Source organism: Chenopodium quinoa, unplaced genomic scaffold (genome assembly GCF_001683475.1).
Source record: "Chenopodium quinoa cultivar QQ74 unplaced genomic scaffold, ASM168347v1, whole genome shotgun sequence".
Classification (NCBI taxonomy): domain Eukaryota; kingdom Viridiplantae; phylum Streptophyta; class Magnoliopsida; order Caryophyllales; family Amaranthaceae; genus Chenopodium; species Chenopodium quinoa.
The window spans coordinates 1458222-1484628 of record NW_018744702.1 but is presented as its reverse complement, the minus strand read 5'-3'; the positions used below and the strand labels follow the sequence as shown (position 1 = coordinate 1484628).

Below are 26407 nucleotides of genomic sequence, written 5' to 3'. Positions count from 1 at the left end.
CTTCGGAAAAAAAACATTAATACACCTTTAAAAGATACAGAGATTCATCTGGTCTAACAAATGTGAGTTTGTTTACAGAACTGAAATACAAAATGGTAAAATTATCTACCAGCTATAACCTACTGAAAGAACTTGATTTTCAATCTACAAAACAAGATGCATAATTGTGTTAAAACTTTGGCAAGATCAATGAGTTGCTTAACAAATTTATTTCGACACACGGATTCTCTTGTCTCAAAGAGGAAGATCAATCGGTTGCTGAGCTTGGTGAGGATGGTCTGGTCCTTTGTACACTTCGAGGTGATTGAACAAATACCGGCGAAGCTGTAAATAATTTTTTAATTAAATTATAAGAGGGTAACAATTAAATAGGCAACACCATCAATCAGAAAGCATAGAAACAGAAGAAATTTCATTCAGAGATCCACATGGAATCTAGCACTTCCTTTGTTTTCTTGCTCTATTTTATTTTCCCAAGGGTCAGTGTGGGTGTAGAATTGTACTTTCTTAATGTATGCACGGAAGCCCGAACACATGGGCTGAAGTAAGACAACGTATAGACTCTTCAGCTGTGTGGGAGGCGGCTCAAGGTCGTGAGACAAGTAAAAAAGATACGGTGTCTAAGAATATTTTGCATTTTTTGTACTTCTTTTACTAATGATAGTCTATTGTGCACTTTGCGTAGAAAGTTCAAGGCTCAGGTTTCCAAGAACTTTGATAAAAAAAATTGAATCATATTCAGAAACCATGAGGCTGGAAATTAAGTTTTAACTTGCTGATATAGCATGTTAAATATCACTTTTAAGAATAATTTTTAAAGGGTTTTTCTCGTTTTTGGGAAGTCAAATGCAGTAACTTGCAGAAACCTCTAATGTGGCCTATTTGGGGGAAATTAATTACAGTGAGTAAGGAGGATTTCTAAATAAATTGAGGGAAATAAAAAATGCAAGATGAAATTTAAGTTCATAGAATCTGAAACCTACTGGAAATTTCAAGTCTGGCAGTTTGCTGTTGTTTAAAGCATAAACAAATATCCAGACAAGCAGAGCTTCTACAATAGGTTATAATTGGAGTATTAAGGCGATTTAAAGATTCCTCAGATTGGGGCAGTTTCACAGTGCTCATATAGGTTGAGGTCTCTCTTGTTAAAAAGCTCATTTTTCCACCCGCCACAACATCTCAACTGATCTACTTAAAAAAAATGCATCCTTGATGCGGCAGAATCACGGAACTGGATGTACTTAAATCATTTTATAATTGGAAAACATTGCCTACGTAATTGCACAGAAAATACACAACTCTTTTTCTGTAATCAATCAATATGCAACACATTTTCCTTCATGTCACACACACACACACTCAGCTGCTCTCCAGAAAATCTGCTTTAATACATAGCACGGCTTTACTTTGCTATTGGTGTTAGACATAGGTACACACCCAACATCCAAGTCATAAATTTGGCTATATTTAACATACTGAGGTCTGAGGTGTCAAGGATCCTACAAGGTGTTTTGAGATGATGAAGAGCCTGAATAACATAGGTCAAAGAAAATTATGCAATTTTCATAGAGGTGGTATATAATTACATGCATGTTGGGTAAAAGTGTTTTTGTATGATTCGGTCTATTTAAACCATTATATCCAACTACCTAGTGTTTTGTCAGCTGTCGATTATTAGCAGGCAGAATTAAACTATATCATAAGTAAAATGAAGATACAGCCGAAATCACTTACCCTTCCTTTAGGAAGCATGCCACGAACAGCATGCTCAACAATTCTTTCAGGAATTCTTTTCTGAAGTTGGTCAAAAGTTTCCTCTTTCAGACCACCTGGCCTTCCTGAATGCCTCCTGTATAATTTCTGTGTCCTCTTTTTACCCGATACAGCAATCTTATCAGCATTTACCTGTAGTTTTTCAAGTAGAGTGAAAGCCAATTAGCTGGTAGATACTTCATGCCTATACTGCATGTATGTGAGTAGCAAAACCTATATGAGCCTTAATATGACCAGATCTAGTATGCAAAAAGTGGTGAAGTAGCACAAATGACCTGAATCAGCATCTGGAAATAATTATCTCTTGTCCACTTTATTATATGACTAATACTCACTGCAGTTTGAATTTTGTCTAGTATAGATTGCCTGATAAAGAGAGTTTCTTGTACTTCAATATCTTGTAAGCATCCAAATTCCCAATAGTTCAAGCTTATTGTTGTTACGCACATTTAAATGAAACCTAGTCATTTATAACAAACAAAAATATCTGAATTTCACTGCCCTTTATATTATTAATGTTTTGCTAGGCAGGGAACAGGTGTGCCTAGGTGCTGAGAAGAGCAATGCTCCTCTTTTTTTTTTTTGTAAGAGAGGCAATTTTGATGAGGTGAACACTTTCTTTTAAAACACCAAGAAAACATTGATTTATTATTAACATCGCCTCACTTCAATGAGGCATGCGTAAGGCACAGAAACCCCCCCCCCCCATCACCATGATGCACCCTGAGCCTATTATGCATTGGCAAGGAAAGGCAAGCTTTTGGAGCAGGGTCCGTCACCGTCTCACTAATCACTAACAATCTATAAGTAAGGACCAAAGCTGTTTACCTGGCTAATAACAGTTTTGAAAATCCAAGATCCACTCAATCAAATTAAGAAAGTTTGCCAGTGCATATCAAAAGAACAAAGAATACCGTAGTTCCTGCTTACCCAACACTTATCATAGTTCTATGGTTCTACCTACTTCCTGTTAGTGAGAAAGTTATTTCCCTGAACATCCCCTTTCACTTCTATAAGCACTAATAAAGAGTTAAGGAACAGTTATGTTACATAGATGAAGATACAATGTCAACATTCAAGCATCGGAGAAAAGCTATAGTACTTTATAAGTATATAACAAAAAATTTAACATCCACAAACTCTCATCTTTAAGCTTCAATACTCAAGAGAAAACAAGCTGCATGATGTATCAAAAACTTTCTGCTAGTTTCCAACGTTAAGGAAAATAGACAACAATTTTTAAAATATGAGGTTTTGCCCTTTTTTTTTTTTTTTTGAGGAAAAATATGAGGTTTTGCCTTCTTTCCTTTTAAATTGTAATTTACGTCGGTCAGCCCCGCAGGTATGAGAGGAACTAATGAACGCATGTAACATAGCTATGTAAAGGAGGATGCAAGAGACAAGGCCACATGGTTTATAATAAGCCTAAACTTCAGAGAAATAACATACCACAATTACAAAGGCTCCCATGTCAACAGTTGGAGTAAAGGAAGCCACATTCTTCCCACGAATATGAACTGCTATAATCGACGCCAGCCTCCCAAGAATCAGATCTGTGGCATCAACAACATACCATGTCTTGTCGGTAGGGACATGGTCAGCAGCTTTAGGATACCACAATTACAAGGGCTCCCATGTCAACACTTGGAGTAAAGGAAGCCACATTCTTCCCACGAATATGAACTGCTATAATCGACGCCAGACTCCCAAGAATCAGATCGTGGCATCAACAACATACCATGTCTTGTCGGTAGGGACGTGGTCAGCAGCTTTAGGATACCAAGTTTTGTTCCAAATATCCTGGAAGCAGAGAAAAAAATAAATAAGCGTGAGTAAAACAAATTGATTTACAAAGTTTTTTTTAACCAAATGATAAGATTATCAGCCACATGAAAATAGTATGAGTTGCTTGATTGCGAGGACAAGGTGCAAGTTAGACATTTCTCCACATAAAATGATTATGTGCAAAATGTGGTATATATATATATATATATATATATATATATATATATATATATATATATATATATATATATATATATATAGTATGCATGCACATTCACACTCGACCAAGGCTTCTATTCAAATTCAATCTTAACAAAGTGAAAAACAGCACAGTTCTTTCTGGGTTTGGCAGGCTGCAATTTCAATTCAAAGGCCTGTTTCTTCAGGAAAATTTTCTTCTGTCAATTTTATCACTGACTAAGAATTGCAATTAGGAATAGCTATTAAAAAAAAAGAGAGAGAGAGAGAGACTAGCTTTATAATTCGTTAAATATTTTGCTGATGAAGTAACATTCCACCATGTAAAGATATTAAAACCATTTGTATCAATAAAAATGAAAAGCCTAAATCTTCCTAGTGAAATCTAATGCCATAATTATACCACAAAAACTCCCTGCTAAGAGTATCCAATAACTCTACCTACACAAAGAACTTACAATATGATTGATGTAACTATTGACATTGGGCTAATTATTTCAACTCAGTTTTATTTCCAGCTTTTTCTATACTCATTTTTGTTGGCTTTCCCAATTTTTTTCTTCTCTCTAAACTAGGAATTCAAATAACGAAAACATATTTGCATAAATCAGTTTCTGTGACATTGTAATTAAACACTTAAAATAGCTTTAACCACCCAATCCATTACAGAATTATACTCAACAACCCAAAATGCCAACACAAAACATAATCAACATATTTGTAGCCCAAATTCATGCCCAAATTTCACCAAAAAAGCCTTATTAAGCTAATTATAATTCCAGTCAATAATTAGCCTCAATCTTCAACAACCTACATCAGAATTCCCTAAAATATGACTCCCACTACACCAAAAACAAGCATAATTGGAGTTTATCAAACCACAACACATTCAATTTATTAATTAACAAAAAATAAATAACAAATGTCAATGCGTGATTTTGTCCTGAATTCCGAAACTTAAAACCCCATTACGAAATACAGTTAGCCCTTGAGGTTGCATATATCACGACCAATAAAATCAATAACTGAGAAGTCACCCATACAACAATAAACTATTAGACATTGCAGAAATTGTAAGGAGGAGAGAGAAAGAGAGTTACAGGGCCAGCAGCTTCATCAAGAGTAAACATCCAGCGTTCGGCTAAAGGAACATGAGGTATAGCAAGCTCTTTCTTCACTCCCTTTTTGATTTGACGCCATTGCTCAGTACATGACTTAGAGGATGCTTGAGGAGTTGAGGGCTGACAATTGCTGTTGTCTTGGTTAAGCCAGGAAACCTGAAAACTGGAGTTTGCTTTAATTGGGTTCCGAAGATGGATTTCTGGGTTTGTGTTGATGGAAATGTTAGGGATGAAGCGCAGGCCATTGCCGCCATTGTTGTATGTGTCTCCGAGCTCAGAGAGAGAATGAGGGGGCCAAGAATTGGATAAGATGACACTCAATAGTGCACACTCGCAAGGTAATGAAACTAGGATTTTGAAGATAGGGGGGAGATGGAATAAAACCCCCAATTCGATTTCAGCCGATTTAGGTTCGTGGTTGGTTTGGGTTTCAATCCGGATTAAAAAGGTTCCGCATATTCTTAGGTGCACACTCATGCACCTAGAAATAGGTGTAACAATAGCACAATATGATTATTAGCTTTTCAAAAATTGAACATTAGCTTTCTTCTCCTCTATTTTTCTCCTTCGTTTTTTATTTTCTCTCTCCTCTGGTTTTTTTTTTAATTTCCCCTTTTTTTACACTTTTTGATTGAATTTGTTTTTTACAACATGAAAGTAGTTATTAAGTATGATTTTTTGTGTGAATTTCGATTTTGTGCTTTAATTTCGATAGATTAAGGTTTATATAAATCTTTCAATTCACAAATTATACTCTGTTTTTCTCCTTCCTTCTTTAATTCCTTTTTCCCTATTTTTCTTGTTTTTTTTACGATTTAACGATTGAATTTGTTCTTTAGAATATGAAATGGTTGCTTATCTGATTTTTTTGAATTCATATGAATTGAACTTTTTTTTAGCTACGATCAATTTCATATGTGTATGAATTTCATCTGATTTTCTGCATTTTTTTTTATCAATGAACATAGGGCATGTTCGACAAAATATAGTTGTGAAGGTAGCTGTAGTTGTAGAGATAGATGTGAGATGTGGAGATAGCTGTTAGCTGTCAACAAGCTGTTAGCTGTGAAAAAAAAATAATTTAGGTATGATTGTTCCATAAAGTAGTGGTTGACTAGCTGTTACATTTAAGAATCAATATTTTATTTTTAAAACTATACATTAAATTTTCAAAAGCTACCTCTAATTTCAAAAGCTAATAATCCTAACTTTTAATAAAAGTTACCTCCACCACTAAAAGCTACTTGAACCATTACTTTGCCAAACACTCACATTTTTTGTTGAGTAATGGTTTGACTTGGTCAAATCACTAAAGTCAAACCACTAAAAGCTACCTAAAAACTACTCAAAAGCTAGCGCCGAACACGCTCATAATCATGCAAATATATGAACATATGCATAAGTTCCCTTAAATGCGAACATTAGCTTTTCAGAAAGTGAACATAGGCATAAAAAATATGAACATATGCATTTTAGAAAGTAAACATAACAATTCAAAATATGAACGTAAGCATTGGTTTTCTTAAAGTGAATATAACCATTTAAAAGGTGAACATATGCGTAAAAAATATGAACATATGCATTTAAGAAAGAGAATATATGCATAAACAGACTTACTGAGAATATTTATGAACAACAAATATTTACTATGAATATTTACATTATGAACATATAAAATATTAATATAAATATAAGGCATTTAATTATGAACATAAAAAATTGAAGAAATAAAAAAATAATATGATTATGAAACATATGCAACATAAGTATTAAAAATATGAACAAATGCATTCAAAATATGAACATATGCATTGGTTCATTTTTGAATGTGTATGAACATAATTAAGCATTTTAAAAGGTGAACATATACTTAAAACAATATGAACATATGGATTTAGAAAGTGAATATATGCGTTTCAGAAAGTTTACAAAAGGATTCAAAATATGAACATAAGAATTCAAAATATGAATATGAGCATTTTAGAATGTGAACATAAGGTATCCGTTTGATTTCACTAATTTTTTTTTTTTGACAATTCCAATAAAAAATTTCGAACAATAGAGTATTGAACAATATTAAAACAAAATTAAGTGATAATCATATAAATTCAAACAAAATTAAGTGAAATTTACATAAAATTGCCTTTTCTTTAGGAGGATCCTTTTGATTTTGCATCTCTTCTCTAATGTCCATTGATGTTTTTGTAATTTTTTGATGAGAGAAAATGAAATAGAGGAGAGAGAAAGTGAAAAAGAGGAGAGAGAAAATCATATAGAAGAAAAGTTTTGACTTTGGAAGTGACGTTACATTTATTGGATGTGGGTGGGTGTATTGGGTGTGGGTGGGTGGGTGTATTGCAGTTTTCATGTTTTTTTAGTTTTAGGGCTTTTTTTTTAATTGGGTTGTGTGTAATTGGGCTTTTGGGCTTTTGGGCTGCGTTGTTACACCTATCTAAGGTGCACAAGGGTGCACCTTAGACTAATTCAAAAGGTTCAGAAGTTTTAGGTATTTCAATAGGTCTACTATAGACCCTAATTCATATAGAATAGGTGGGCCACTAACCCAAATACAATCCACAACACAAATACAATACAAATAACGCGGCCCAAACTCTCGTTTCTTTTTCTACTTTAACAAAACTGACAAAAGATTAAATATGAACATTTACTCTTTCAAATGCTGAAAAACTCTCGTTTCTCTCTCCTCTACAAATTCGAGAATAGCCATGGATGAAAAGCAAGTTACCAATGCAGAAAAGTAAATAAAATTTCTGAACCTAAAATTTATTTAAATTATTTTAAATTTGCAATTAACCATTAATTAAATTTCTTCATTAGTTAAATTTTTGCAATTTGTATATAATTTTAAAACATTTTTCACATTTTTTAGAGACCCAACAAATTATTCTACAAGTAGAGATGAAGATGAATTGTTAAAGCTAATCCGATCGATTTCAAGGCGTGCAGTGGTAATTGCGATTGTTCGGATATTTTTTATGTTCAAAATTTTTAATGTTTAGTTCGGATTTTTTTACTAAATGTTCAAAATTTGCAATAGTCCAGATTTTTTTATCAAATGTTCAAAAGTATAGGCGTGGTAAATTGCAAAAATTTTTTTAGATATTTTTACCAATAGATGTTTAAAATTTTCGATGTTCAGTTCGGATTTTTTTTACTAAATGTTCAAAATTTGCAATCGTTCAGATTTGTTCACTAAATTTTCAAAAGTATAGGCGTGGTACATTGCAATTGTTCAGATACTTTTACTAAATGTTCAAAATTTTTGATCTTCAGTTCAGATTTTTTTACTAAATGTTCAAAATTTGCAATCGTTAATATTTTTTTTACTAAATGTTCAAAATTATAGGCGCGGTACTTTGCAATTGTTCAAATATTTTTACTAAATATTCAAAAAATTTGATGTTTGGTTCGGATTTTTTTACTAAAAGTTCAAAATTTGCAATCGTTCAGATTTTTTTACCAAATGTTCAAAAGTATAGACGTGGTACATATAACTAATTTTGAAACAATCAATTAATAAAATTCATACAAATTAATAAGAATGATCAAATTAATGAGAACAATCAAATATATCAATTAATCGATGATAATAGCTTGAAATCGATCATAATCCGTTGAAATTGATAAGTTTAGCTTCAAGAATTTCAAATAAATTTAAAACAAGGATTAAATCCATAAATTCATCTCAAAAACAAAAACTAAATCAATATTGATCACAATGAATTCAAAATAACTAACCTTAATTGATCCCTTTGGGAATTTCGACGATTTTCATCACATTAAATGCAGCAAATCAATGGAAAATATTAAGAAAAAAAATAAAGAATAGAGGAGAGAGAAGAATAAGAATTTGTAAAAAAGGATTATAATAGAGAAAGAAATTAAAAGAATTAGATTAAATTTCTTTAAAAAAAAAATTAAAAAGGGGGGGAAAAAAAAGAAGCAGCTAAAATGGCGGGATGAGGAGAAGAAAGTGAAGCTGCATATTATAGAGTGGGCCGCGTGAAATTGAGTGGTCCATATAGAATAGATAGACCAAAGTCCATAGAAGAATTTGTATTAGGTATTTCTCTAGGAAAATTTGTTAATTACAATATGTTAAATTAGAATATATAATCTGAGGATTACATAAATTTTATTTAATTTTTGCAAATTACAATAAAAAAAAGTCACGCAATTAAAATTCAATTTTCAGCCACTTTCACCGGAATATGACATAATTAATCATTTAATGATATAAAAAATAACCCCAATTCAATTTTAGCCCAATTCAATTTTAGCCGAGAAGAGTGAGGGATATTTCAAATGGTTAGAGTTTTTCGCTCGATTTCAAAAGATATGTTTGTATCGCATCCGTGCCCTTGTGGCTATCTAAACACCAAAAAATTCAGCTGGGAAGGATTAAAGAGTTGCCAATTTGGGTTCGTGATTGGGTTCAAATTGGTTTGAGTTTCATTCCCAATTAGAAAGGTTCAAAAAGTTTTTAGCATTCAAAGTATGAGTTAAGAGCATTTCCAAAAAATGAGCAAAAATTAGTTTCCTCATTCTCTCTCTACCCACTTTCTCTCTCTTCCAACCCATCAGCATTTTTGTGATCATAATTTTATCCCACCAATGATCAAAAAAAATTTTCTTCCCTATTTTCTCTCTCTACTACATCTTCTCTCTTACTTTTAGTAATACCCTCTTATATTTCTCTCTACTATATTATTTTTAATTCTTTTTTTTACTTGCATTGTGGACCCCACATGATTACTATTCTTCTTAAAAAATGCTCATCCTGTGAGCAATTTTCATTTTGCTCATGAGCATTTTTACTTTTGCTCATTGATATAAGTCATTTTTGTTTTAATTTCACCCAAAGTTTTGCTCATGAGCATTTTTTTTGCTCATTGTTGGGAATGCTCTTAAGATGACACTTATGTTTTAAGTTTTTGATTCTTTGAACGTTTGGGTATTATGGCGGAAAATTTGCTAATTGCAGTCATTTAAAGTTTGTATTTTGCAAATTGCAGCCATTTTTAAAAATTTGCAAATTGTAGCTTAAAAGTTATTTTAAATTGTAAATTACATTATGTTTTAACTTTTTCATCGGTATACGTGTCGAAAAATATTTGGTTAAGGTTGGGCTTAAGGGATCTTAATGAGCTCGGAATTAGCAAAAAAATAACATAAGTGCCTCGCTTTTATAGCAAAAATAGTTGTCCACAAATCGACACATTTTTGTTGAAGTTTACGTGCCGAAAAATAATCGGTTAAGGTTTTAGGGGCTATCTCTCTTGATCCACAACAATAGTCTATCTATACTAATCTATCTATTAAAACTTAAAAGGCGTTCCTAAAAATGTTTATGTGCCACGTATTACTCCACATCACAGTATCAACCTCGCATTCTACCACATCACCCAATCAACTAAGGCCCCATTATCTTCACCTTATTTATGCTGAACTGAAATTATTTTTACTAAAACAAAATTATATTTGCTAAACTTAACTTAAATTAATTTTACTAAATTGAAATTATTTTTGCTGAACTGAAATTATTTTTAACTAAATTTTTACTGTTTTTTTTTTATTATTATTTTATCTGATTTTTTTTTTAATTATTTTTACTGATTTTTCGGATTCGAAGAGTAGTTTTTGAGTGGTTATGTTTCATTCTCATCCTAATTGTTGTTACGGAGATCGTACAAAGATTCTCCCCACCAATTGTAATCCCAATCTCCAGTGCCCAACAACCAATTAATTAAACCTTGTCATTGTGGACTCAGCTATTATTCTATTCTACTCGAACGCAAGTCAACTCCAACTCCGGCAAAGGCCGCAATCATGGCTATAACACTAGCGTTGATCACAACATCCTCTTTATCAAACTCCATTTCCAAAACCTTCCCAAGCAACCTAAACAAATCCACCTTCTTCTCCACCTTCAATCCAAATCCCGCTCAAAAACCCAACAAAAATCATCAAATCTACCATAAATTATCACAACCCACAAAAATGGCTGAATTTCTGACTGCAAAATCATCTCCAACTGACCTAGTTGCTCCACTCTCAGGTGCAATCAACCTCGTCCAATCAAACCTTGCCACTTGGCAATCCGCCGTACTCTCCAATGTAGTCATCTTCGTTCTGGGTTCTCCGATTTTGGTCTCAGGACTTTCTATTTCCGGCATTGCTGCTGCTTTCTTGTTGGGTACTCTTACATGGCGCTCTTTTGGTCCTCCTGGTTTTCTTCTTGTTGCCACTTACTTTGTTTTTGTAAGTTTTTATTTTTCTTCTGTTTTAATTTAATCATCCCATTTCGAAATTTCAAATTAATTGGTTAAATTTTGGAATTTGGAATCATGGGTTCAATTTTTAGATTGATTTTCAGGTTTTGGGTGTTGTTGTAATTTATGTGTTTGGGTTATATAATGAAGATCTTGTTGTGTCTGCATTGATTGCCTTCTTAGTTTTTCAATATGATATGGTTGATGGTTGCTGATTTAATGCAAAAAATCGTGAATAGCATGTTTATTACTGCTAGATTTAGGATGAAATGCGTATATATTTTTATCAAGGTGAGGCGCCGAGGCATGGATGGAACTCGGGTTGTCTAGTGTTTCACCTGCATTTGTTTGTGATCGACTGGATTGTGACGCTTTTGAGTTGAAAATTATCAAATTTGGTAGGGTAGATAGTTTGATGGATAGCATTTGTTATTCTGCATGCTAACCTTTTGATCCTGAACAAATCAATGAAATAGCCCTGCTTGTAAGCAAAGAAGAATTATAGGATTTCAGTATACAATGATATGGATTGTCATTTGTATTCGATTTTGGGATTTGGAGTCTCCAGATGTCTGTCTCTCAAATAAATATAAGTCTTATTACTCGGTCCATAAGGTTCGTTTGAATCAGAAATCTGCATTGAGAGTTTATGATTTTGTACATACCTTTAGTCCCACCCTATCCTGGATTATAGATAGCATAACTATGCTTTTAATGCTTCAAAGATAAATGGATTTTGAGGTTATCAGTTCATGAACCATACTGAACGTGTTATCGTGTTCTGAGAGAATTGCGAACCATAATAGATTCATCTAATTCTCTATCACAACCTATCTAATTTAGCAGCTACATTCATTTGGTGAATTAAAATCCTCATGTGAACAAATTGATGAATGAAGATGCTGATGGATCCATTGGATTTTCCCTATCAAAACATCATTATTGTTTCCCCAAGCAGCTTTCCTGGTAGTGTTTCTCATGGCTGCTTTACATCAGAAGTCGGGATCACACCCTTCTGACATACAACTTCATTGCATCTAATTTAATTTCTTGTTTAATAATTAGCAGCTACAATGAGATAACATGCAACTTTAAGACAAGTAATTGCTGATCAGGACACTGAATTTTGGGTATAGGCAAATGCAAGTGAGTTCAAAATTTAAAATTTGGTTGGCCATGGAAGAATTATGTGTTCAGAGGTACTTTGGCAGGTATTCTTAATCAAGGGCTCAAGGCCATTCTTTGTCGCTCGGGTTAAGCCTAACTTTTGTCTTTAATAGATGGAAGGTTGTGCAAACTATACTATACGTCTATACTTATTGAAAACATGGTCTAAAAGATCTTTCATATTTTTGTTTTTACCCTTCAATGCAAGAATGTGATGGACTTATCAATATTTATGGGTGAAATCTATTGTGCTTAAATATGTAGGCTGTACCAGTGATACCATACTTGGCGATTTAACAAAGAGTTTCGATACAATTTCTTACAAATTCTTGTTGTTTGCCCTTTGATGCAAAGTTATTAGGGGTATATTAGCATCTCAAATTTCATATCCTGCTAGTAGGTCATTGGTACTGTGCACAAGTAGTTCGTTATATAATTATCTTCATTAGCTTTGTTGTGGGATAGAATGAAATCGACGGTGTTTGTTTCCTACTACAATTTCTTTTAGTAGATTTCATTGGAAATTCTAGGATTACACAAACTGGTGGACTTTCTTAACATAATTTCCCCAACGTTCCTCCTCCCTCTCACTTTAGCATCAATTATTCATTGTTTCTGGGGCCATGACTCATGTATAATATAAAGAATCGTTTAGCTGTGTGATGGATTTTTAAAGTGGCATTCAATTTAGTCAATAATTCCACCAACTTTGACTTTGGATATCCAAACTTGATAGTTTATAAGAAAACAGATGAAGGTCCTCTGGAGAGTGGAGAGGGACATTTCACAATTTACATTTCTTTCTCATTCGTATTTTTCCACTTCGGGAATTTCCTTTACATTGTTTAAGGTTTTTGGAAAATAGTAGGACCTACTATAGGCATGGACTAATGTTCTTTGGAAGAAATGGGCAGTTTTGTCTGGGGGTGTGGATTAGGGAGGATGAAAAAGACATAAATTCATTAAATTTAAGAGCTTTGCTGTGTCATGTTCGCTATCTTAATTTCTGATTGAAAGGATTTTTTTTCTTATATTCTTTCCTTCCCACATATTTTGAGATTTATAATGTAACCTACATTAGGGAACTTTAGCAACCAAGGTCAAGATGGCACAGAAGGAAGCTGAAGGGGTTGCAGAAAAGAAGAAAGGAAGAAGAGGGCCAGGTAGTGTAATTGGTTCTAGTGCAGCTGGTTGTGTTTGTGCTATTCTTTCGATATATGGAATAGGAGGGAAGGAACTTTCTCAGCTTTGGAAACTTGGCTTTGTTGCCAGCTTCTGCACTAAGCTGAGTGATACCGTCTCTAGTGAGATAGGGAAGGCATATGGCAAAACAACGTAAGTATTTTATTCTGTATACATCAATTATCTTTTTATTTTTATTTTTTGGACTCAATTAATATACAACAGTTTATGTGTAAACTTGGTTTGCTTCAGTCTGCTGGAATGCTGGTGTTATTGTATAAGATGTTTTCTGATGGCTTGGGAAAGCTGGTGCTTTTTATAAGATGTTTTCTGATGGCTTGAGATTCACATTCAACGCCTATTAATGCCCCTGATTTTTCCAGAATATAATACCATGGCTTTGTCAATAAAGAAATACTTATACTCACAATTGTAGGAAGATAATAAACACATTGAATTCTTTTTAAAAGAAGCTATGGTAATTGACAAATAGTCACTATTCCAAGTCAGGCATGCACAATTTCCTTTCTCTGTAAAAAAATAAATGAATACACACTGAACTTTCAAGTAGGATTCAGGCATAAAAGAGTAGATATCCTAAACGTCCTAAAAGATATGAAGCATTCCTAGATCGTTAAACAAAATTATGTTGAGCACCACTACTTAGAAACATACCTTTCTTCAGAATATAGGACATCTAGTGACAACATATTATTGAACTGAAGTTAGAATAATGTCAAATACTTTAATGGCGTAATGTGCTCAGCTGTTCACAGTATCACATTGGGTCACTAAACTAATTTGACACCGATTGCTATAGACTAACATTATGGTTTATAACATGACCATTTAAATTACAGACATGGAAGAGAATGTAGATCACAGTTACTCCTACATGTCGTTTAATTGACCTATATTATTTTTTATTATTAAATGAGAATGTCTAAAGTCATCAAGCGGAGTTCATAATTTCAGATTATAGGTACATTTCGTTCAAACCAATATTTTAAGAAAATATTTAGTATCAAGAGCTATATAACCGTATAATTTTATCTGAATTTACAAAGGTTTTAGTTCTCTCCTGACCCATAAGTCATAGATGGGAATAAAGAGAAATGGAAAGAGACTTAATTATAGATGATCTATAGTTAAGTGGTGAGCTATTTTTAGATTCAATTACAAACCAAATATATATGTTATTCTCTCTCTTTTTTTTTTAGCCAGAAAATCTGTTTGGGTTCTTAATCTTTTTTATATTCACTATTGATTCTTAGGATATTAGGTGTTTTACAGGCTTTTTCTTTTCAACTTGCTCCATACTTCGTAGATGATTAAGCTCTTGCAAAATTAATATACTTCAGTTAAAATAAGTTTATGTTAGCAAATTAGTGTTCAAACAAAAATAAGTATTAAATATAGCAAAACAATTTCATTAGAAATCAGTAAGCTGTTTATTTGTACGTGGAGTTCTAATGAAAGAGATTTGTAATACCAATCACCGAATAATATTATTGTCATTTGGATATAATTGTTTACAAATTTACCTTTACAATTTGATGTAATCATAATGTGTGAGTTTTAAGTTTTCTAAATACTAACCCAGTGTATATGAGCAGGTATCTGGTCACTACATTCAAAGTTGTTTCTAGAGGGACAGAAGGTGCTGTAAGTGTTGAGGGAACCATTGCTGGGCTTCTAGCTTCAATTTTGCTTGCCATTGTTGGTTGTCTTAATGGCCAGGTTCTCCTTTCTACTTTAATTAAGCTAGACGCTTACTATAGATAACTGTGTTTAAAGTATTACACGATAATTTGCTTTTACAAGGCTTGCCTACATAAGGATAGCAACTTTCCACAAGGGCAAGATTTTCCCATTAACGTTTAATCTATTATGTGTGCACCATATAAGATTCAGAAAATTTTATCCTTAATTTCTCTCCAATAGATATGACTTTGACTAAAGTAAATCAAATTCATGTCCGAGCCATGCTCAACGAATTCCAGTGGGGAGGGAGACTATGATGAGTTCTTTTTACCCTTCATGGCTGCTAAGAATTTGGCTGTGTAATTGGACACTGTCATTATCGATTAAGAGGGGCTGTGTGGGGAGCTTCAAATTTGAGCACCTGTATTGGGTGTAACTTAATGAGTGAGAAGTGTATGCTTTAAAATGAAACCCTTGCTTATGAACTACAACTACACAAATTTGAGGTGATGGCAGATAAGTAGGGAGAGTGTTTCCTTGTTTTTTTGTTAAGAAGTGCTTTGATTATATATTAGTGATCATCATTATCGATTTTGTTCTTATTTACTGCCTCTGCTTTACTCAGTTTCATTTTGACACTATTCACACACTCTTTTGACTATGTGATTTATACGTAATAAAAAATAGACTCGTCTCGATACATATCATCAAAGTAAACTTTTTTTAATAATTATTATTTATAGTTTATTATTGATGCTTATTGTCAAAGTTGTGTTGACAGGCATGAAATAAACTGAAGTGGGAGAGAAAGGGGGGGGGGGGGGGGGATTAATTTGACATTGTATAATTATTAAGTTTCTTGTTTCAGTTCACAATATCTTTGAGAATTCATGTGTTTACCAATCATTTTTGTGGTTGTGGATGTAGTCTAGAAAATGAAAGGAGCTATTGAGAACTAATTGTGTTTAAAATTGCCTGCAAAAGCAGACTTCTGATATTTCATTGTTTCTGATGTCTTCATTACTTATCTAACTAATTGTTGGTTACAAATTAACTTAAGATTTCCTCCATCCCATCTATGAATTTGCTCGTACTATTATACAGTGTCTCAAAGTAAACTTCTGCTTAAGTTCCAAGGCAAAACTTTAAAGTATCATTCTACCTGTTTCTTTCCCCATCCCATAAAAATCATTTTCTCTCCATTCCAACACACTATTCTTTTCCCTTTTTCCCTCTTTGTTAACTACCAATTTTTTTATATCGAATATAACACTATTAAATATCTCTATTCCTAAAAGTGAAGAATTTTATGCGATGGAGCAAATATATAAGATCAGTATAACTTGAATTTTGATTGAGCTTTTCAATTGGTTAATTGATGCTCTTGTTTTCTTGGAAGCAGATAAATTTAACTGGAGCAGTTGTCTGCATATTAGCCTCTCAGATTGCTAATTTCAGTGAAAGTATAATTGGTGCTTTGTTTCAAGAGAAGGAAGGATTTCAATGGGTAAGCTTCCAATTTAGGCTCTGTGTTAGTTTTATGCTATTCCTTGAGTTCTTATGTTTCCAGATTTTACAACGGGTTACAAATTCAATTTGGTCCTGTGCTAGAAGGGGATGAAGCCAGCTGTTGATTAAATTAACCCGAAATATCTCATACCTGTTAGAACTTCCGTTTTTGCAGCTTAACAATGATGCTGTCAACATCATTAATATATCCATGGGTAGCATCTTGGCAATCCTGTTTCAACAAGTTCTGAATCGTAGCTGGCTCTGGTTAATATACTTAACCCTCAATCTAGCTTGACTGCAGTGTTATCTTACAGTAATATTAGATACATTTGATGATGATTTTATGCTTCAGTCATTCAGAAAATTAACTAAAGTGAAATACATGTCTCTGGTGAACAGAATGATTTTAAGGAGAGAAAAATAGGTGACATCAATGTCTAGAGATGGAGATGTGTAGATCGAACATTTCTTGAAGATGGAAGAAATCCAACCGATCCAGGTACAGTTTGGAAAATCCTCATTTCTATTGATAATCAAGAGAGATGAAGTACAAACTATACTTGAAAACGCCAATTCCCTTGTTTTTGCCTCACTATGATAACATTTTCAGTGCAGAGGTTCAAAATGACGGAACAGACTCATGAATACTCAATCCAATACAAATGGGAAGCATAGAGTTCTCACAATGTGTGCATTGGGGAAATATAGTGACTGATAATCACTTTGTATGTGTTTCTTCATAAACTAATGTCATGTTGAGTGCAAAGCAAGTCCAATGCCAACTTAGCTGTCTAGTTATATAGCTTGTACGTATAAACATCACTAAATTTTTATTGGCATCGGTATATGAGTTTATTTTGTTTATTGTATGCTCAACGATGTTCATCGGACACAAATATTCTCTTGATTGATGGATCATTCCTCTTTGATAACGATTATATACTCTGTATGAGGATAAAGAGCGAAGCATATCTGAAATATTGAACTCAAGTATTGGATGGTTAACTTGAGGGAATACAACTTTTAAGGTACTTAGAAAAGAGCCTAGACCAGGTGGGGTAATTGCATCGCTTTCCACCCCATATCCCCATGGTTTAGGAATTAAATTGTTTGAGGGGTTTTTGTAGTCGTTTTCCTCAACTGGATCCCCTTTTCCTTATCTTAATCATCATATGTTATGTGAGTAGGTTAGACAGGTGAAAGACAATTAAATAATCATATAGAACATATGAAACATATAACCATACATAATTAAAAAAATAATGTTAATTAAAATCTTTCATCGGTGTATAATACTCTCTCAGTCCCCGATTGATAGTCACTTTTGCTATTTTTGGTGACTCAAAATGTTAGTCACATTTGCTTTTTTCAAGTACCATTAATATTATTTTTTTTTACCAAAATTCTCTAACATTTGCAAAAATATTTGTGTAAATTTAACTTTTTCATGTAAATTTTTACTTTTTCATGTACTTTAATTACTCTCTCTCTGTTTTTTTTTTTTTTTTTTTTTTTTTTTTTTGCATACCCAATGTAAATTTACTTTTTCAATGTACTTTCTTTATTTCTCATTAATTCCCGTGATTTTTTTAGCAAAAGTGACTATCAATCGGGGATGGAGGGAGTACGTGATTTGAACCTTCAATGGACCTTGAAATGTACAAGGATGGTAGTACTATGGCTTAGGAATAAGATTCATAAAGGAATTAGCTAAAATCTCGATCTTTACTTTCACAAAACGCTCCAACTAATTTACAAGCAAGGAAGATAGAAAGAAACTAGTTCAGTTTGATGGACTGGATAGCCTAGGGCATACTAGAGCTTCCAAGTTAAGGTGATCAAAGTCCTTGCAACAGGGCAGTGAATATACAGATGGACAAATGGTAATAGATGTTGAAACCGGAACAAAGAAGAATATGGACTAGAGTACATCATGATTAATTTAAATTAATTATGGATAACAAACTATGTAACTGTCAATCAATTTTATTTTCAAGTACATGTGTAACTTGGTTAAGTTCGTAACATAATCCTCATCCCTAAATCACAAATTATTTGATCAAGACCATATGAAACTCAACGATCTCATGGCTTGTTTGAAACTTTAATGGAGCAATGTCCTTTTCTTTGCTGTTGCCTTTGATTTGTCCTCTATTAGAGATCTATTAGTAGTTTACAAGTGCTTAAAACTGTGCTCCGAAGGAGTGTAACGAGCTCACCAGAGGAAGTTATAAACGGGTTCATAACAGAAATTGCAACAAGAAACTGCTATCGATATATAAAGCTATTTTTTTAAAAAAAATAAATAAATTACAGTGTATATATTAGAAAGAAATTACAGGACAACCTATAACTTGTTTCTCACAAAGATGTCATTGCATGTCCAAAACTTTCGAGGAAAATATGGACCAAGGTAATAACTCCGTGAGGATAAAGAATGTAACAGCAACATTACAACAGCCTCACACTGCAAAATTATAGACCAGCCAAACTAACAGACATTGCAACTTCTTCGACAGTAACCTGGAAGCTGAGCAGTTCCCACCATATATTCCGGGTTCCTAGTGCACTCACCAAGCGCAGCCCATCTCTCACAATTTTGATTGCGATCACTACAACCATCCGTGAGGATTTTGTCAAAATTATCAACATGAATCCACTTGGTGGCAGACCATTTCTCACCCTCAATCACAGGACAGCCTCCGTGGAGACTCATCTGGTCAGGTACAGCATTTGGAGACAGACTGAAGAACAAAAGAGCATCCCCTTTCTTTGGTTTCACTGATTAAATTTGAAAATATTCATAAGATAGGGCAAGAATAATCCCAGAAATAACATTCTTAGTAAGATGTTAGGAGCATACCTGCAATGCCTTTCTTTCCACACTCAGACAAATCATCATTTGCTGCAATAGCTGCCTTTTGACGTTCTGACAACTGTCCATAGTAGTAACAAGTCAAAATTAAATACATATTAAGTCAATAATTTACAGCCCAAAAATAATCTCTTAAAACCAGACCCTGGCTCATTGAAACAGAACTTGTCAATTTTACTACAATTCTACAATTTACACTTCTCAAGAAAAGAAAATGCTGCGCACAAACTTTACAGTAAGTAATAAGCACAAATAGAGGGCTTGAAACATTGCATAACATTAAAAACCTGTAAGAAAGCTTGTAGTGCATTTATTACAGAAAGTAAAGATCAACTAACCTCTGCATGTGGAAACACAGTCTCACCGCCTTTCATAACATCTGATAGATACATAAGAACGGTTGCATAACGATGGCCACCACGAGCAATGTTAACTTTATCAACAAAGTAATCATAGTGAGCCTCATACTTCTGTCCTTCCTCGTATCTAAGAACTTGTATGTCCTCGCCATTCTCTAAGAATTTGAAAGGGGGAAAATAGGTACCTTAGTTGCTTTTAATTATTATATCTAATGCAAAGACACAGACAGATAAACACGAAGCCCAAATTTGAAAAAGATTTTCAACTCAAGCAAACATGCAATCACATTTTATTTGTATCATCAAGTCTCAGTAAGTAACTAAATTCAACTTATGAAACCTAGATACGAAGCACCATTGAGAAATGATGAGACAGCTGATGCCATAAGATTTAATTCCAATAAGCATGCCTAGACAATACCAAAACATGTTGAGACTTGGGTGACAATTTATATGAAGACTGAAGAGGTGACTTCTATGTATTATGAGTGATCCTAGTGAAGGCGTATGCAGTGACTTATAAGGGGATGGGAGTGACGTTAAAAGGATACAAGATGACTTCCACCATCCTTTGTACAAATCTGATCTACATGAAAATTTGTTCTTTGAACATTATATCAACAACCACTTAAAAAATTCCAGTGTGACTTCTGATATTAGGCTCCATTTGTTTTGACTTGAAAACAATTTCTGGGAAAATGAATTACCATTATCCATTTGTTCAATATATAAAAGGTGGAAATTAATCTTTCCAAAGGTGGAAAATAGTTTTCTCAAAATCATATATTTTTTCTTTTAAAAAGAGGTGAAACCACATTTTTTCCCTTTCTACTCTTATCAGCCATTTCCTCTCCTCTCTAATAAGAGACATTTATGTCACACATAGCTAGTGATTAGGAAATAGTGAGAGTTAATTATCCGCTAAATTTTCGGGCCTTTATTTCCCTTAGGTCATTTATTTTTAATTTCTAAATTAAGTTGCTGAAGTGATTTTTTTTTTTTTTTAATTTTTTTTTTTTTTAGTCTTATCTTATTACTACCTCCGTTTCATATTATTTACACCGATTTGACATAAAGTAGAGGAAAAAAATGTCCAATCGTTGCAGATAATATGAAACGGAGATAGTATATTGTTTGGTTTTCATGAATTTTACGATTTGTAGCCTTAATAAGTTTAGGTGTTTAACTAGTTGCGCATTGTTGATTATCGTTTCTTTCATCTAATTTTTTCTATTTATTTATGTAAATTTTATGGAGTAATTTTCCACATTTAAATTGCTTGAATCGTCTCTCATCTTTATTCACTTTGTTCATTTTATTTTATTAATGTTTTATTCTGTTCTCCCTTGGTTCTATCTGCTTGTGTAGGTGAGTGTTTGAAGGGTTGAGTCAACGATATCATCGATCAAGAAACTCAAGCTCATCAAATTGGAGAACATATGCTTGCAAAAGAGCTTAAAATGCGCTTTACTTTGCCAATTGTAAACAAGCAACTTCTAGACTTCACCAACATTCTACCTTCTGCAGCAACATGCCACCCAACCCTTTCTGTTAGGCTACGTCCTAACAGCCCCTGCCTCTATCTCTCTCGTCGCCACTCACCACACATTACAGAAACAGCAGCTAGCAAGCAAACTGAGTGCTGCCCCACCTCATTGTTGCACTAACCTACACCACTGCCCCAATCCAATTTAACTCACTCGACTCACAGCCCTTGAACTCCCCCCCCCCTGCTGCCAGTCAGGCCACAGCACCCCACAAAACGCTGCACCAACAACACTCATGCTTCTCCCTCAAATGCACAGGCCCTCTGCACTCTGTCCTTGCTGTCCACATACACAACAAAAGCCGTAGCACGTCTCGCCCCAGTCCTTGCTACCATCCAGTCATACCAACCACACAGCAAAGCAGTGCAGCACCAACACACAACATTACACATCTCACACCCAAAACCCACAGAACCTGCCTCCCTCAACTCACACAGCAATTCACACACCACACATGTATACAACAGCTTACCACTCGCCAACACCCTTATCTTCCATGCAGCACTCCCTGCTTCCCACCTCGCCAACAACACACACAATGCAGCAACCATGCAAGTTTGCACTCTCATCCATCTTCTCCCGGTCTCCCCTTCTATTGCCACTTTCCTCTTCCTCTATAACTTCCCTTGTAAGGAAACAAAATAAACTTTCCCCAAACATGTTTTTTATCTAAACACATGAAACTTTAGTCCATACAAGGGGGATTACTGATGAACCCTTCTAATTAACCTACCCCCCCCCCCTGCCCCTCTCCCCTGGCTAGAGATGGCCATGGATCGGAGGTGGGTCGGTGATGCTTCATCCACCTCCATCCACCAACGATCCATCCATCACCCGACTCATCCATCACCTGATTTTTCTACATCCACATCCAATCCATCCGTCATCTATGGATGAATCGGGTGATTATTCGAGTGAAATAAATATATAAATACAATTTTGCACTTTCATGATTAAAATCTAGATTTAAAAAAAAAAAGTGATTAATTTATTAAAACTTTGATTCATCCTTCTAATACTTGTTCCTTTTAACAAATGTCAATTCCTAACATTACAATAGACATTAAATTATTAAAAAAGATATTTTTTTTTTTATATATATATAAATTTAACGGGTGGATGGATGGGTCGGGTGATGGGTTGGATGTATCATCATCCGAATCCGATCCGATCCATGGCCATCTCTAGCCAGGGGTGATAGGTTGAATTGTGCAATGTCAGCACCCTATTCAAGCTTTATGGCATAGAAAATAACATGTGAAAGGTTCAAGGGAACAAGTTCCAAACATTAAACATAATTTAATCAACTAATTATACTAATATTTCTCATAGATTAAAGACACATCTTTTTCTTCAGAAAAATATAATGCATGAAATATATTTCGAATTCTAAATTTCAACTAATATGCAGCTAATAATAATGATAAAATAGCATTGACACTGCGTTAAATATATAGGAATGGAGAGATGAATGTGATTTAAACATTTAATATCATAAATGAGCTTACTGGCATAGTCTAAGACATCCCCGTTTATATCATTATTTTTATTTCTGAAATTAACTTTTTAGTGAAATTGATGCAATGAAGTAATGAATGACTAAGACGAAGATAATATACTCCCATTGTCCCATTTAATGTGCTTGTATTCCTTTTTGGGTATCCCAAAATATTGTGCATGTTTCTAAAAATAGCACACAATCATTACTTCCTCTGTTTATATTTAGTTTAGTTGACGCATACAATTTAGGCAGACAAATTAAGGAGAGGAGAGAAAATGATAAGCAAGTGAGATAAACTAGTAAATGCAAAGTATAAATCTTACCCAAAAAGGAGAAGTGTCAATTAAATATAAACTTCCTAAAAAGGGATACGTGTCAACTAAAAAAAACGGAGGTAGTATTTACTTTTTATCTTTCCAATACAAAATACACATATACCTAAAAAAATCATTACTTATGTTTTATATTTACCATACAATATTCTCTACCTTTTATTATTCCCACACATATTCTCTACTTTTTATCTTTCCCATAGAATATACAACTACTCCCTTTATTCTCCTTAATTATCGTATTTTTTGAGAAATAGGCACATCAAAAAGGGACGGAGGAAGTATCATCATATGTCAACTTATCAACAAACGATGAATGTCGCAACCAAATATTTCCAGATAATTCTTATTACACAATCAATAGTTTCAAAGGTATACGTGCAATGGTAGAGCAATGGAAGCACCTCTAACAGCACCACAAAGCAGGTACAACATGATGTTAGATAGTGACCAACATAAGTAGTACATCAGTGATCAGTAGCAAAACATACCTCTACTATGATTATAACATAGGTATTAAGCTCATTTACAGATAAAAGTAATTGCAAAGCCTGATGCAATTTAACACATAGCAAACGAGAGAGTGAGAAAGAAAACCTTGAGGTAAGAATGTCCAGACTGCAATTTTTTGCTCTATACGTTCAACAATATCATCCTGAAATGAAATAGGGCAAAATGCAGATGAATGCAATGGAAAATCCAAGATAAGGATATATTTAAATTGCCACCACAATGCAAGACCACCCTTTTGAAGATTCAAAACTATCTCCAGTTAAATATAAGAAGAGATTTCTTTTCCATATACCAATTTGCAACGCATGTATGCCTTTCGGTTTTAATGCAAATAATTCATCGTTCTACAAACTAATTTTTGGCTATGCCCACAGCTTTCATCGCAGTCTTCAGTTCTTTTCCCTAGTCTTCAACTATTGTCCTCAGTTTCTACTTTTCCTATCCTCTTACATAGTAACACTCATTCTTCATTTAATACACCCAATAAACCAATGCTCCACTAATCGACAGTGTTCATCATCACTTGTTTTTCAAACAAAATGTTGCCCGAGATTCAAAATTTCAATGCTAATCACATAATCTACTGCACAATCAATCTTAGTTTCATATCAGGTTCAGAATCAGCTAAACAAATCATCGTTAAAAGTTTACGACTACAACGAATTCAATCACCAAAATACATCACACCAAAATGCCGAAAAATGAGAGTAAAATCAGACCTTGGCCTTGCTGATAAAGGCGCCGGAGCTTGTCCTGACCTCACTAAACTGGCTATCCCCAGACTCATTATCTGCCACAGCTGACCTCTTCAGTTCCTTTTTCGCCTATTCGAAATAAAAAAATCAAAAAAAAAAAAAAATTAAAGAAAAAATCAAAACAGCAGTACAACTTCATAGATTTTTTTTTTTCTAAAATAAATCAGATTGAAACTTACAATTGATATCAAATGATCACATTCTTCATCAGTCAGAAATTTCTCATATACAAATGCCCTTAATTCAAACAAAAACGATAAACCCACAATTTAGTCAATCAAATTCAACAATAATTATAATTTTTTCTCATATAATAGATTAAATCACAGAAAAACTGACCTGGGTTTCCAAGAAATTTGCCTGACTTTAGAAGGGTCAATTTTAAAAAGAGCTGAATTCACGGCCGTGCAAAGAGATCCATTGATCAGCAACACGATTGAAAATAGGGATATGATTTGTGACAGAAACCCTCGATTCATGGTGAGAATTTGATGGAGAAATTATAATTTTTGAGTCAACTTTCAAATCAATTAAGTATTGATTTTTAGCTTGTTTAATATTCAAGATAGCAGTTTGTGAATTTCTAATCGCTTCCTCGAAAATGGAAGCAGGAAGCCGAAGATGAAGTAAATATTTTAAAATGTAGCTTAATAAATATCAACACGTCGTGTGAAAATAAGATACGAAAATGTGATGCTTACTAGGATTTTTTTTTATTTTTTATTTTTTTTAAAGACTTACTAGGATTATTTTGAAATAAATCAACTAACTTTATTATTAAAAAAATTAGGTCTTATAAATATTGTTTTATTTACGAAAAATGTGATGTTCATTGAGATATGTTTTTTTTTATTTATTTATTGAGTAAAAATAAATTTAATTCATTAAAATAAATTTTAGTTTAGTAAAAATAAGTTTAGTTTAGTAAAAATCGAGCTAGCCCAGGTTTCTCCCGGTGTGAAACTAGATTGTTTCTCACGAACACGTGGCATGTCCAGTTGGCAACTTCTGTAAAAAAAAATTACACGTCATACAGGTTGCCCTAGATTTCGTTAAGTCACGTCGTTAGTTCTGAGTTTCAATTGAAGAAGTCCCTTCTTCATAATCCAGCTTCATCTTCACACCTTCAATTGTACAGCTGCAATTGTTCACCTGCAATTGTTGCTCTGGGGAGCATTATCGTAGTTTTTGCTTTGGCCGTCTCGCCTGGTGGTGTTGGTGGTCGTAGGTTGCAAGATCATATTAAGGTAATTTGTTTTCCCATTGTTTCGTGTTGTTGTTTCTTTCGGCACTTTTCAGGGAGTTATATCATGAATTTTTGTGGTTTAATGTTTAATTTTTGTTAATTTGTGTGAGGTGTTGTTGAATTAGGGCATTGGTGAAAGTTTGTTATGTGAATTACCTTTGCAGTTGATTGTTCTGATTTCTTTTACTTTGTCAATAAAAGCTGTATTTTCGTTAAATTACGCAATTTAGTGTACTTGTATTTGTGCTTTTGCTATGAATCTTCTACTGTTGTTATTTTGCTATACTTGGCTATGTATTCTGTTAATTTCTGTTTAGTATTTGATATTAGATCATATTTGTAGGTGGACATGGATGTTAATTTGTTAGGTGGGTGTGATGAGGTGGGTAATTTGATGGAAATTGGTGTAGAATATAGTCAACATGAAGGTTGTGTTTTGAATTCAGAGAACGTAAGTTCATTGGGAGGTGGTCGTGATGAGGTTGGTAAGTTGATTGAAATTGGTGTAGATGGTAGTGAACATGAGGGGTGTGAAGTTTTGAGT

General features: G+C 33.6%; 3 protein-coding genes across 4 annotated transcripts; 1 reads left to right on the top strand and 2 right to left on the bottom strand.

Moving 5' to 3' along the window:
• Nucleotides 1-38: 38 nt before the first annotated feature.
• LOC110702773 (50S ribosomal protein L13, chloroplastic-like) lies at nt 39-5476 on the bottom strand. Its single transcript, XM_021880520.1, has 5 exons — nt 4857-5476; nt 3512-3573; nt 3223-3346; nt 1735-1905; nt 39-324 (listed from the first exon to the last, which is right to left on the bottom strand). The coding sequence occupies exons 1-5, from the start codon at nt 5352-5354 to the stop codon at nt 235-237; spliced, it is 945 nt and encodes a 314-aa protein (XP_021736212.1). The 5' UTR covers nt 5355-5476; the 3' UTR covers nt 39-234.
• A 5035-nt stretch (nt 5477-10511) lies between these two features.
• Nucleotides 10512-17673, top strand: LOC110702771 (protein VTE6, chloroplastic-like). 2 transcript variants are annotated; one of them, XM_021880518.1, is made up of 7 exons: nt 10512-11159; nt 13419-13672; nt 15136-15259; nt 16626-16730; nt 16908-16999; nt 17135-17234; nt 17351-17673. In XM_021880518.1, coding segments are annotated over exons 1-6 (1008 nt in total). In that variant the 5' UTR covers nt 10512-10727; the 3' UTR covers nt 17136-17234; nt 17351-17673. The 2 variants fall into 2 exon arrangements, with proteins under 2 accessions (XP_021736210.1, XP_021736209.1); XM_021880517.1 differs by having other exon boundaries at nt 10513-11159; nt 17346-17673.
• Nucleotides 17674-18987: 1314 nt separating this feature from the next.
• LOC110702770 (probable prolyl 4-hydroxylase 4) lies at nt 18988-25267 on the bottom strand. The gene is made up of 7 exons (XM_021880516.1): nt 24957-25267; nt 24797-24854; nt 24582-24686; nt 23947-24004; nt 19949-20124; nt 19599-19671; nt 18988-19516 (listed from the first exon to the last, which is right to left on the bottom strand). Exons 1-7 carry the CDS (start codon nt 25094-25096, stop codon nt 19227-19229), a joined length of 900 nt encoding a protein of 299 aa, XP_021736208.1. The 5' UTR covers nt 25097-25267; the 3' UTR covers nt 18988-19226.
• Between the last annotated feature and the right edge of the window lie 1140 nt (nt 25268-26407).

Excerpts from the sequence above, each read along its gene's own strand:
- LOC110702773 (XM_021880520.1), bottom strand. The coding sequence starts at position 5,354 with ATGAGTGTGCACCTAAGAATATGCGGAACCTTTTTAATCCGGATTGAA. Across the intron at positions 3,574-4,856 it reads TTGATGAAGCTGCTGGCCCT|GATATTTGGAACAAAACTTG; the intron begins GTAACTCTCTTT and ends CTCTGCTTCCAG. Across the intron at positions 3,347-3,511 it reads GTCCCTACCGACAAGACATG|GTATGTTGTTGATGCCACAG; the intron begins GTATGTTGTTGA and ends CGACAAGACATG.
- LOC110702771 (XM_021880518.1), top strand. The coding sequence starts at position 10,728 with ATGGCTATAACACTAGCGTTGATCACAACATCCTCTTTATCAAACTCC. Across the intron at positions 11,160-13,418 it reads TTGCCACTTACTTTGTTTTT|GGAACTTTAGCAACCAAGGT; the intron begins GTAAGTTTTTAT and ends AACCTACATTAG. Across the intron at positions 13,673-15,135 it reads AAGGCATATGGCAAAACAAC|GTATCTGGTCACTACATTCA; the intron begins GTAAGTATTTTA and ends GTATATGAGCAG.
- LOC110702770 (XM_021880516.1), bottom strand. The coding sequence starts at position 25,096 with ATGAATCGAGGGTTTCTGTCACAAATCATATCCCTATTTTCAATCGTG. Across the intron at positions 24,005-24,581 it reads CCTTTATCAGCAAGGCCAAG|GATGATATTGTTGAACGTAT; the intron begins GTCTGATTTTAC and ends ATTTCATTTCAG. Across the intron at positions 19,672-19,948 it reads CTGTGTTTCCACATGCAGAG|TTGTCAGAACGTCAAAAGGC; the intron begins GTTAGTTGATCT and ends TACTATGGACAG.